Source organism: Haliaeetus leucocephalus, unplaced genomic scaffold, assembly GCF_000737465.1.
Source record: "Haliaeetus leucocephalus isolate CR32 unplaced genomic scaffold, Haliaeetus_leucocephalus-4.0 Scaffold1, whole genome shotgun sequence".
Lineage (NCBI taxonomy): Eukaryota > Metazoa > Chordata > Aves > Accipitriformes > Accipitridae > Haliaeetus > Haliaeetus leucocephalus.
In genome coordinates, this window is record NW_010972437.1 from 10263896 (window position 1) to 10276976 (window position 13081).

Genomic DNA, 13081 nt, shown 5'->3' on the forward strand with positions numbered 1-13081 from the left:
CGCTCCGCGCGGCTCCGCGCTGCTCCGCGCTCGCCCTCTTCCCCCCGCTCCCTGGGAAGCAAAGGTCACCGCTTGCGCCCGGTCCCGTTCCCGGCCGCTGCCGAGCTGGAAACCAGGAAGCAGCGTGCCCTATTTGTCAAGCGTTTGACAGCTGAGTTCATTAAGGCTTAAATAAGAAGGAATAAAAGTAAAAAATGTTTACGTACCGGCGTCTCTTTTTCGGCAGCTACCAAAGAGCTAGGTGTGCAGAGAGAGGGACTGCACCCTTTGTATATTATATTCTTGGGATCTCTTCAGTTTTCAAGTCTGATAGAGTCCTTTGCTTGGCAGATTAATGACGACTCCGTGTTTCTTAAGGGACGTGCTGAATTAATTATTTCGCAAATCACGTGGTCAGGACTTGTAGAAATCTATTCTTATCATCTTCCTTGCACTTTGAAATTCTGCCTGTTATGACTGTTCCTAGCAGGATTATTTTGGTCTCTAGGCTTGGGGGGGAAGGGAAAAAAAAGGGAAAAAAGGAGGAAAAAAATCAGGGGAAAGGGCTAACCAACATGGCCGTTGGAAGCAGTGTGGCTCTGCACCGAGAGGTCCCTATTTACTGTACTGTACAGTGAGTGGGCTTTGCTATTGACTCTGCCTTTCCTCTTCATTCTTACCTTAACGACTAGTGGTGATATAATATACAGAACCGTATTGATGTATCGGGAGTAACAGGAGGAGCCATTAAACAGGGGAGAGAGAAAGTATAATCACAAAATGTGCCTCGACATTTCAACTCAGCGAGTGCGTGCTTGGAAACGCACACGCGCCCTCCCCTCCGCGCACTCCAGGCAGCGAGGGCACACGCCTGGCTCTGCGCGCCGCGCTCCTGCCCGGCCTGCGCCAGGCACTGGCCTTCTGGACTCGTGCCTTGACCGCGCGCCGGGAGAGGACAAGTCCTCGGTGACAAATACTTCTGACAAACCCAGTGCAATCGACTTCTCCCGGCCAGGGGTATGTGTTATTGTCTGAGGGGCTTACGCAGGGGAGAAAAAAATGATGTTTGCCTTAGGTGCACGGGAAAGTTTAAACTCCCCCAAGTCTGTCTTTTCTTGTGATCCCTCGTTTGTACCGGCTGGAAAAGTGAAGCGTACTGCCCAGAGAAAGCTACGCACCGCATTTCAATTTCAAATTCCCATTTCTGCTTTGAATTGATCCCCTCCAGGACTCACCTAAAAGGCACACATCTGTGTGGGGATCGAGGTGACTTCAGGTGTGGCTCCTTGCCTCCCACCACACATGCATAAATCCGGGAGGCATTCTAGGAGGGCTTGTTAAATGCAAAGCAGTAGCAAATGGATGACAGGCACTTTTAACTGCAGCCCGAATGTAAATATAGACTCCAGCTTGGCCTAGAGTCACACCATTATGGCTGGGGCAATCAGCAAACCTGTTCAAAGGGACATTTGGAAGGATGCTATGCAGAGTCACTCATCTTTTAACACTATAATGATGGGAGGGACCAGCATTTTCACAGAAGAGAGACCCACCTTGTAAGGACTGTTTGTTCAAGGTACAAACCAGAATCTATTTCTCTACACCTTTTATTATTTCAAATGCATATGGAGGGCTTACATCAAAACTACAGGCCACAATTAGTATAAATAACGCTTTAATCAATGGCAGCAAAACATTGGCAAAGTCTATAAAAAGCATCACACTTGAACAGAGACGAGTGTATTGCTGGACAATGCGACCGTTTAACAAAGGCTCCCATGCACAGCGTTTCACCCATGATAAACAAAAACAACCAGCTTCCCTTCCTACACAAAATAACTCCGGAGAAGGGCTAAAAACCCACAAAAATAAACCGCAGGTTCATTTTGCACGGGAGACAACGACAAGTGGGTGCTCCTGGTCGTTATTGCAGACGTCCCTGACCCTTCAGAACATTGGCAGCTGGAAACTATTTCTTTTGGTACTTTGCCTTCAGTTCATGTATTTTTCGAGCTTACAGCGCAATTAAAACTATGTAAACTTACAGTGCCCCAGCATCACTCAAAGGGGACTTGCAAACAGGGTTGTAAGAGCTGCGCCTGCTGAACTCAACACTCGTCCTGGAGATATTAACATTTCAAAAGACAATGAGACAAATTCTGCTCGCAGCTACATCCCTGTTTGACTTCAGTGGGCGGGGGAAGGAAATCTGGGAGCAGAATTTGGTCCTTTAACTTCGGGAGCCATCTCGGTCGATAAGAAGCACAAAGCAAGGATTTGCTTATCCAAGGCCATTATTTTCCAGAAATGTGCCACAGATGCTAAAGTTGGTAGCTCTCTCTCGAATAACACGTTTGCCCTGCTCCCAGCCAGCTTATCACAGACTTTAAGTAAACAGCGGGGGTCCGGGAGGGGGATTTTCAAGAAGAGCAGCCAGTGAGGTTTTCCTTTTTTTTCCCTCCTTCCCCCCCCCCCCCCTTTTTTTTTTCTTTCCCTAGATTGGTATGAAGAGCAAAGGGAAGGCTTTGGACAACTCTGGAGACGAAAGGCCGCTACCGCAGGAACCGGGTGTAACAAAACTTGAAAACTTGTCTCAGGAATTCCCTCCTCAAGCGCTGCTGCTGCTAGCTGCTCTCCATGCCAGAGAAAGGGAAGGGTAGTTTGGGTCCAAAAGGTTAAGGGTTTAGAGGTCACTCTTCCCGGCTGAAATACAACTAATCGAATAGAAAATTTGTCCTCTGGGTGAACCTGTTCCTGCAATTTAGCCGAACTTCAGTAAAATACCTTTTCAGCTTCTCAACGTGAAGGCGTCAGAAAAAAGACGTCTTTACTATGTATGAACTCGGTGCTTTTTGTCATAGAAACAATGATGCGAATAATGCGGGAATATCCATCTTTAATATCACGACGTGGAGATATTCAAGTATTGCCATGTGCAAGTCTGAGAACTGGGCTAACCCTAAGGAAGAACAAAGAGTTTTCTCCAGGCTCTAAAACAAAAGACCAAGTCTTAAAGACACTTTGCGGACTTCTAGGGATGAGAAAAGGGCAGAAATTAACCGCTGGCCACAGTTAATGCTGCCGAATACACTCCTGTTGAAAAGCTCTCCTTTTATTTTCGAATTCATTCAAGACCATTTTAGCCAGCGTCTTCCCGAGCGAGCCCAGAAAGCAGCGAGTCCTCGGTGGGAAGCACCCAGCCTGGAGATGGGCACGTTAACTCACCCCCTGCTCTTTCCACCTCCCTTCAGCGTTTGCTCTGGGTTTCCTTCTTTGCCCCTTTTCTCTTTAATAAAGGCATCACCTCGTTACGATTTCCATGATATGGTCCCTCTCCCAGGCTGCCCTGAGGGTACAGCAGATAAGGGCTGAGCCTTAAAATCTCCTGAGCGGAGGTGTAAGTGGCTGAGGGAGCTGGTTTGGCTGGGTTTAGTAGTTACAGCGCACTAAAACTTTGGCACGAAGCAGCCAGCAGCCAGGGACAAATCCGTGGGTATTAGACCAGCTCTGCTCCCATCCGAGCTTTTCCCCTTTCCCCGAAAGCAACTTGCTGAGATTTCCAACCATTGCAGTCATGTCTCGTGGTTTGCTTAAAAACAATCACTGTTCTTCACAAAAAAAAAAAAAAAAAAAAAAAAAAAAAAAAAAAAAAAAAAAAAGCCCAACCGACCAAAATAACCCCAAACCAAAACAAAGCAGCAACCCACATAGCCTATCTCTCTCTTGGGCAGAAAAGAAATCTAAAATCTGATTGAAAGAATGCATTTAGCTTTCAGCTTTGAATGGCTTAGGTTACATCAGAATTGGCATTAATTTTTTTCGCTCTGGGGTTTTCTTTTTAGTTTTTTTGTTGTGGGGGTTGATTTTTCTGTGGTTCCCCCCCCCCCTTTTTTTTTCCCTCCACTTTTAAACGAGGTATCGATGATTTAAAGCACAGCGCTGAGAGCAGACTTTGGAAACAGATTTCAAGCCTGTTAGCCCTGGATGGCACATGGTAAGGAGCAGGGGTGCTTTTCCTGTTCACAAAGAAGGAAATTCAAAAAAAGGGACAAGAAAGTTGTGTACGTTCAAGACAAGTAAACATACATGTGTTCATGAGACTGGGAAGGAGAAGTACTGTATTTCAGCTCCCCTTCCCCGTTTTTGGTTTGACTATTATTCTTTTTATCTTCACTCTTCTACATAACAAATAAATAAATACGCTAACACTATCAGTACATAAAATAACCCGTTTTCACTTAATTTCTATGCACACCTTCTGAGACGTTACGGAAATGAGCAAGTATTTTCATTACACAAGGTAAAGCAGCACAAAAAGTTCACAATTACTAGTCTTTATGTTCAAAGAAAAGACTATGCTATAAATTTCCTGCCCTCAACTTGCCCGAATGCATCTTCCCGAAACTGCATGGGATAAAAAGACAATTAAAAGTAAAAATCCCAGAATAAAGCATCAAACCTTCACTTTCAAATTCAAAACTGAAACACAGGACAGTTTCATTTTCAATGATTTATTACTTTTTATGGACAGAAGGTCTCGTTTAATATTTTCCCAATTCCCACTGCCTGCATGATGTTTTGGGTTTGGTTTTTTTTCTCTCTTTCTTTCTTTCCCCCTTTTTTTCCTTTTTTTTTTTTTTTTTTTTTAGGTTGTGCTAGCAGAGGCAAATAAAATAAAGTCCAAAGTAGCGTCATTTTGTCTCCTTTGTACAACAGTACCTTAAAGAAAGATGACAGTTTCTCGAGTCCTTAGCTGCTACATGCAGGCTCTGCTTGGGCAGTGTCAGTTATGTACAGTACTGGTCAGAAGCGAAGGATGAAATGGAAAATTTCACCTCTTCTACAAAGTTGTCAAGTCAGTCTGATGGTCCTTGGAACCAGTCTGTAAATGGGGGTTTGAACCAGAGGAAGAAGACCTGCCCTTCGTGTTGGGCAGTTTGTGATCTTTTTTCCACTTCATTCTTCTGTTCTGAAACCAGATCTTGATCTGGCGCTCAGAGAGACACAAAGTGTGGGCTATCTCGATACGGCGGCGCCTGGTCAGGTACCTGTTAAAATGAAATTCTTTTTCCAGTTCTAGGACTTGCTGTCTGGTGTAAGCTGTGCGGGAGCGTTTAGGTTCCCCTCCGTTGTAATTGGGATTCACTGGGAAAAAAACACGGAGAACTTTACAAAGCTAATCTCGACTTGCCGGTTCGACTTTACAAAAGAAAACCTTAGGAGCTGCGAGCATGTGGCCGGGCTGGATTCGTCCCAGTTGCTTACAATGGATGGGCTGCTCTCCCCCTCGCTTAAGGCAGGCACTGTTACAGGCACACGCAGCTAGGTAGGCTGGGAGCCTCTAGCAGGCTCCTAAAATGGAGCTTTCTCCTGCACGGCAAAGCCCCGCACGGCCAACGGCCTATTTCCTCAGCAATAAAAATTTATGACGAGTGTAATTGGCTACCTCGGCTTCAAAACCTCGTCCACGAGCCTGGCAGGGACTCGAGCGAGCGCCGCTGAGGGCGACCGGGAGCAGGGTAGAGGAGCAAAGTAAGAAGAGGATCCTTACCCGAGTTAACATGGACTTTCTTCATCCAGGGATAAACTACTGCTGGCTGCTTAACTGCTGACCCGTTTGGGGGTTTGAGGGCCGGCTGCTGGCTGCAGGCTCGCGAGTTGGACATTGGAGGCGGTGGACAATGCTCTGCTTGGCCGGGGAAGTGGCTCGCTGGGCCGGATTGCTCCTGTCCGTGACCCCGCGGCTGCACGGCAGAGCCTTGGGCATTGCTACAGCTAAAGGGCTGCTCGCTGTAGTTTGACCGTGGGTAGAGTCCCTGGTGCTGGAAATCAGAGCCCTGCGAGGCACTGTAGTACTCGGCCCCCTGCTCGCCTAGGTAGCTGTTCTGCAAATATTCCTCGCAAGGAGGAAATTTGGGGTCCACATACTTAGAGTTCACCATATACGAACTCATGGCCATTAATTTCTGAAGGTAGAAAATACTAATTTTTCTCGTGTTGTCTTTTTTTCCCCTGCCATAGAGCCCTCCTACTTGCTGTCAACTGAATAAAGTTAGGCGGGCATGTGACCGGCCCGGCCAATGGGGAGGCGGGAGCCGATCACCGGATTTCTCCGCAGCTCAGCGTTTCCACCGATTCCACTCGCGAATATCCCCGTAACCGGGTGACCCCCTCTCCGGCGGGTCGCACCCCCCGGAGCAGGTACCGGAGGTGTAGGGGGACTGCCCGGGCGCCGGCCGCCTCCCCGGCCCGCAGGTAGGGCCGGGACCAGCCTTTTGTCCGCCCGAGCTGGCTTCCCCCAGCCCCGCGGGGCGACGACGGTGCCCCGCCGTCCGGTTCGCCAGCCGCCACCGCCACCGGGGTTCGTTACCTCGCCTTAAATAAAATAGCCAAAGAAATACGCCGAGCGAGGAGCCGAAGTGGGCTGCAAAGGCAGGAAACCCGTGAGGAAGCGGGGAACAGAACAGCCGTCAAAGAAGCGGGCAATATCATGTACAATAGAGCTGTCCTGTCTTTGTCTCGCAGGGGTCATCCAAAAGTTACCAGAATTTAGTTCTGCTGAATAAAATTAGGCAATCAGTAACTTCTCTTTCGCTTCCGAGCCTCGATATATATGTGAGCGTACGTACGCGTGCACAGGCGCAAACGCACACGCACATCCATGGAGCCATACGCGTATGCATGTAAAACCGCACGGATGGCAAGAAACCGTTCACTTTTAACCACTAAAGTTCAATCACTTGAACTGGAGAAGGCGTTTAATTCGGTTAAAAATATCACGGGTTTAATGAGATAAATTCGGTCTTCATTCATCAATATCATTCCTGGAGCACAAGTAAAGACATTCCAGTGAGGCGAATGCTGCTTTTGCTGCTGTCGTAAATATTTTGATGCGATCTGGACCCTCGACAGGAAAATTTTGCTAACGTCTGACATATCTAGCTAATTTCTGAGTATCTTTTTAAAGATTCATTCACTGATTGGTAGATAATTTTTTTTTTCCAGAAAATCTGTAACTTCTGCTGAGATTAACTGTTTAAATGCACAGCCTGTCAGTGAGAGTTACGACTGAACGACAACTGAGATTTTAAGAGACGTCCTAAAACCTAGCAAATAGGAGCGAGGCAGCAAAACTTTTATAATTTCTGAGGGTTCAGCACGCACATGCCTTTTGATTCCGCCAGTATTTAAACTTCTAACCATTTGCAGAAAGGTGAAGTTTTTGCATCGACCATATATTCCCCTAGAATCGAATCTGTGACTATATGAATATCACACAAATTCGGTTCTACAGGGTATATATAGACAACGTAATAACATTCTGTTTTCATCTACAATATAGCAGGTCTTTGCCATTCTCTTAGTCCTTACTGTCTTCTGAGGAATGCAAACTATTCTGCTGGGACTCAGTTCTGAAATACGGATTTGCAGGAAGGTGGGATTTCAGAAAAGATTCACGCTTGTTATTATTGCTGCGATAGAGCTATACGACTCTCCACCAATTTATAGCGATGAATTTCGCCTACCAAATTCTCTGAAAGACCTGCTGCTCATTTTAAATGCTCTGCCGTTTACGTCCTCGCTACGGAAAACGGACGTTACCGGTCAAATTGCGCTATTTAGAATAATAATGGTTAAAATAATTTAGAAAAGAGCCTTTATCTATTTGGGCTAACACGAATCTGAAGAGATTCTCCATAATTAGAAATCCGTCACCATCCCCCCCCCCCTGACAACCAAGAATTTTAAAAAAAATCGAAACAGAAGTAAAACAGCCGACAACAGAAACAGCGATTGGTGAAAAAGAGGAGATTAAAGGCTGGGGTTAGTTGCTCTCGGGAAGAAGAGAGTTTCCAAATTTACCTTCATCCCATTATGCTGGTCTAGCTATTATCCCCGCGAGCTGCCTGCGAGCCGCAGCCTCGCACCCTCCCAGGTTCTCCCCGCCGTAGCGTTTATGGTGAAGGGCAGGGCGAGAGGTCAGCCGAAATCATTTACAAACATATCACAAAGTTTCATTACTTTTACTTTGTCGACAGCGGCACACAGGAGTACAAAAGTTCATGAATTGTGTCTGACCCAGCTCCTCACTGCTGTCCTGCGGTCAACCTCTTCTCCTTCCACTATTTAAAACAGGCACCATAAGGACAAATAATGGTGCGGGTGTGATACATCCAACCACTGCGGAGGGCAGATTTGGGGGTGTTGCGTTTATCCGAGCCATGTGTACCGGTTTGTTTGCCTGCCTCCAACTCCCAGCTGCCTGATCTGGGGGATGCTATTTTTAAACATCTGCTTTCTTAGCACTGCCGTGGTGTCTTCTTCACAGCAAGTGCAACTCGAAACGACTTTGTGTCCCTAATCTCTCCCCCCTCCCCCCGATTATTTAAATCTCCACCCAACTATTTTAAGCGGCTCGCCCCGCTTTCTCCTCCTTTCTCTGAGGGGAGGGGGATACCTCCCCACCGGGGGGGGGGCGGGTATTAACCACCCGGCTGAACTGGCAGGACAACACCCCCCACCCCCCCAGCCCCCAAAACGGAGCTTGCGTTTGGGGCAGCCCCCGGGAGCGGACAAGCCCTCCGAGGGCTGCCCGGGGAGAAGCGACGGGGCTGGGGAAGCAGCAGCTCCCGGTTCTGCTTAATACTACACATTTTCATATTTGTTAGACGCTGTGACCTGCGTTTCACCTTATTGCACGACTTGCTCAGACAGGTCAAAGCCAAAGAGTTATTGATGAACAAAAGCGTTATATATTCACCTCCTGTTCAACTGCCCATACAAAATGCTTTTGATCTATCAGGCTTTTTGTGTTCTGGTTCATAATCAGTATGCTAAATGTACGTTGGCAGAAAACAAGTAATCCATACATTTAGGGCCGGCCCTGGAATAAAATGCCAAGGGCATCTACATAGCGCAGGGCTGAGCTACGGGGGGAGGAAAGTTACCTATGGAACACAATTAAAACTGCAACGCTGGAGGCGATTCTTCAGTTCGTATTTAAAGGGCTCGAAAACCAATATGACAACGTAAGGCAAAACGAGAAAGAGAAGCCTGGCACAAGCCGTGAAAGCGATTATTTATCAGCAAGCAGGGAGAGGAAACAGGGAGAAACGCAAACAAACACAGGTCCGCTCCTGTGCCTGCTCCCGGCCGGAGCGGGGCTTGCAGGAACGGGGAGGGCAACGGATACCTAGTGAATCTCCGAACCTCGCACGCTTTCTTTCCTCTTTGAGAGACAAGCCGGTCTCAGTCCGGAGCACCAGGACCAATGCACTTAGCTCCTCACTGCAGCTAGAAAGGTTCAACAGCATCTCCTGCTACACCCCGCACTGCTGCCCTCCCCTCGGTCCCCTCAGCGCAGCTCCCGCGGGACCACCGGGGATGCGAACACCCCCCCAGTAAAAGGTGGCCCTCGCAAGATCAGATGCCCACTCCCTTCCGTGCCTGCACAGCATTTAAATCCCCGTTTGAACGTCCCTTGCCCAGAGGATCAGCGCTACCGCCCCGCACGACCCGGCTGGCGGGGGCTGGCTCGGCTGGCCAGCCCTGACAGCCTCCAGAGCCCGCCGCCCCGGTCACCCGTGCACCGGGCTGTGCCAAACGAGGTTAACGCCAGCTCGCAGTCACAGCTCTGCTTCGCATCCCGTCTGGAGGACAGAGGGGGAGTAGCCAAGGTTATGAGGCGCTGGGACACAACGCGATCCGTCCGGGATCGGGACGGGGAGGCGCTGTACAGTCCCGCCGACTTAAAATGGAAACGCTGCTAATTGCCTCAGAGTGCTTAAGAGCAGGAGGACACCTGTACGGCCCTAGAATAAACCCTCAGGAGGCTGCACCCCTGCTTTTAACGGTAGCCAGGATTAGGACATGGTACCACAAACCGACTCCACAAGACTCCACAATCCTTCACGTGCTGACATGGTTTTTTTCTTTTTTTTTTTTTTTTTGGTAGCAATATTCAGCAGGGATACATCAGTTTTAATTCTTCCAGTCTGAAGGGAAGAAACAGGATTTTCAAGCATCGCAAACTCTACAAGAAATAAGAGGTCACTTACCGTGGATGTCCTTCCATGCTGCCGAACCTGTTGCAATAAAAACGTTTGTTACTGTTGTATTCCACATACGGGTGATATTTCTGGAGAACAGTTACAGACCGCGTTTGATAGATGAAGGCAGAGAGGAGCTGGTGGCAAATCCTGCGAGCAGCGGAGTGGTGGGGTGGAAGCCCCTTCCGAATGAGGACCACATTGCATTCAGGCAGTTTTTTATGAACACATGCTTTCCCTGTGCCTGGGGTGTGATCTTTCACTTTTAATATTCATAGTCTAGATTTTATACCGGATAATTTCTAAAGGGATGAAAAGTCAGACCTCCCTCTTTCACTGATGGAAAAAAAAAGAATAACAAAGGCCTTTTTTTTCGTTCTCTGGCAATCCAGTCACTTACAAATGAAATATTCAGATCACCTTTGCTAAACCATCACCCATAAAGTGTCACAACATGCCGTGCAGCATCGTCCCCATGCTGAGCACAGAAAGAATTACAATTTCCTAAGAATAAATCTCGTATTGCTCTAAGATGGGTCCCCTTTAAGATCACCTAATTAACCTAACAGTAACCACGAGACGTGCGTCTTTGCATTATAGAAGGATAGATTTGACTTGAACTTTCCTTCAAATCTTCTAATAAATACATTCAAAGGTCACATTAAGGAAAACAAGAACACGCGCTCACTCTAATGCTCCTCAAACGCATCATATATTTAAAAGTAAATAATATTGGGGGTTCTTTTCTGTAAGCGATTTTTCACCTCCTCTGTTGCCTTCCTACGGTATCTTGGAGAGTTGCATTACACACAGAGCAATTGCCTCGGTATCAACCGTTCACTAGATAGAGCTTCCCTAGACTGTTTTTGTTAAAAAATTTTTTTTTTTTTTTTTTTTTTTTTTTCCCCACTCTGGATAGCATTCAGAGCTTGCGAGGACAGTGGAAGAGTATCAGAGTTTCGGCACTAAACATCCCTTTACCGTCCCTTTCCTTGCTTTTTTTTTTTTTTTTTTAATGAAAAAGGTTAGCTTCAAATCAGATGTCCCCTTAAATTCAGAAACCTCAGGCGGGGAGCAGCCGGCTCATCCTGGCCCTGCCCTAGCCACCTGAGCTGTACCTGTCCATTTTCCCCAGCAAAGCTGTTCCGCACCCCCGGGCGGAGCAGCGCTGATACCCCACTCCCACAGAGTTTCTGGGGGCACAAAGAGAGCCCGAGCGCGGCGGTGGCAGCGGGGAGGCTGGTAGCGGACTTACTGCGCGCTCCCCCCCCGGCCGGGGGGACCCGGGAGCAGAGGTGCCTGCACGGCCGCATTCCCGCAGACGGTTCCCTGCTAACACTTTCCCGATTACTGCTTCCAGGAACGAAAGCATCTGCACTTGTATGCTCTTAAACTAATTTATGGTGGGAATTATATTTTGGCTTGTCAACTCTCAAGCCATAAAACAAAGTTTATTGGAATCACGTGCTTCTAAATAGCCACTCAGGACCTATCTCTGCGGAACCATAAATAACCTTCAGCTTTAAACTTTTATTCGCTAAATAAAGGTTCGCTGAATCTGTCCTGTAAAACGGGACTGGGTCAGAATAGCGGGGATGGGCGGAAGGTCAGCTCCGCGGCGTTACGCCGGCCTTTTTGAGGAACGTGCTGTAGGGAAAGCTGCTAAGAGGGGAGCTGGCGCTCCCCAACTGCTCTCGAGGAGGGAGCCGGCTGCCTTTTGCCCTGGGTACCCGTTCAAACCTTTCTTTGCCTCTCTTAGGTGACAGGGAAGCCCGTCGTCAGGAAAAAAAACCCCAGAGGTACTGCGGAGAGAGGACGGTCCCTCTCTCCCTTCCCGGGATGTTTATGGCATTTTGGTCAGGCGCTCCTGGAAAATGGTTTGGACTCGTTCACCTCCTGAGCTGTTGCTCGGGCGAGCCGTGCCAGGGGTGCGGGCTCACCAGGCACCCGGCGGACCAAACTGCTGGAAACAGCGAGGGCACCGGGCTTTGGAAAGGGAGAAAGTGTGAAGCCTGCCACAATGAGATCTTTGAGGACTGGAAGTTTACGGAGGGTTATAAAACAATAAAACAGCCCTGGTGTGAAGGAAGCAGGGTGTGAGTTAGCAAATGAGAATTTCAAGGAGCCCGAGCACAGGAAGTCAAATGTCCCTGGCAGTCACACAGCATAAAGGAACCAGGGCATCAGCTCCCAATCTATCTTGGCTCAGACGAGGAAGTCGGGCCGGCCAGCAGCTCCTGGTGCCTCCCGGGAGGGGCTTGTCCCTTCCCCAGAGGGCGGGCAGCCGCGTCCGCCCCGTCGGGGCCGGGCCGCGGACAGAGGGGACAGAGGGCCCGCGGGGGCGGGGGCGCCTCTGCGCAGGGGCTCAGCTCTGAAAAGCGAGCCAGCTTCAGCTCCTTGCTGGGTGCTGGCACCAGCTGGGTGGCGCCTGTCTAACGCCAGAGTTAGGTTCCTCCCGGTCTGCTCTTACTTGACCATTTCCTACCGGATCTGGCCACGCAAGCTTGAAGTTGCCAAGAAGGGGCAGCTTAGTTCTTGCCATACTCTTGAGGCGGCTCAGATCGCAGCTGATCAATTCGGTTTTCTCCAGAGAGCAAGTGGCGTCCTGATCACCTTTCCTGCTCCTTCTTTCGACGCAGGGTTATTCTGCATTCCGCTGTTTCCCTTGCTCTGTGTCAATGCTTCAATCATACGGCATCCCCTTCGTGCTTTGTTAGCGGCCTAAGCTGGGGAAAGGCTCTTTCTCCCTGGCCAGCCCCGGGCAGGCAGAGGAAGAGCTCCGCGGGGCTGTACCCCTGCTCAGGCACACGGACCTGGGCACGGCAGGCGCTGGGCCAGGCTCAGCGGCAGCCTTCCGAGCCCCCCCCCGCCCTCCCCAGATCCCCTGGCCTCGCTGGCCTCCGGCTTCAGCGGCAGGCAGCTGCAAGAAGCCAGGGTGCCCGTCCCCTGGGAAGGTGAGAGAAAAGGCTACGGGTCGGGACGTGAGGGGAAGGGTGCGACGGGAAAGTCCAACCAAATGTGGGGAAAAGAGGCCGGGACGACAGGAACCACGT

The 13081-nt window shown here is 49.1% G+C and overlaps 1 protein-coding gene across 1 annotated transcript; it reads right to left on the reverse strand.

The window, feature by feature from the left end:
- Positions 1-4819: 4819 nt before the first annotated feature.
- HOXD4 (homeobox D4) lies at positions 4820-5939 on the reverse strand. The gene is made up of 2 exons (XM_010566258.1): positions 5531-5939; positions 4820-5124 (listed from the first exon to the last, which is right to left on the reverse strand). The coding sequence occupies exons 1-2, from the start codon at positions 5937-5939 to the stop codon at positions 4820-4822; spliced, it is 714 nt and encodes a 237-aa protein (XP_010564560.1).
- Positions 5940-13081: the final 7142 nt, after the last annotated feature.

Coding starts and splice junctions, on each gene's coding strand:
- HOXD4 (XM_010566258.1), bottom strand. CDS start 5,939: ATGGCCATGAGTTCGTATATGGTGAACTCTAAGTATGTGGACCCCAAA. Junction 5,125..5,530: donor GAAAGTCCATGTTAACTCGG/GTAAGGATCCTC, acceptor TTTTTTTCCCAG/TGAATCCCAATTACAACGGA.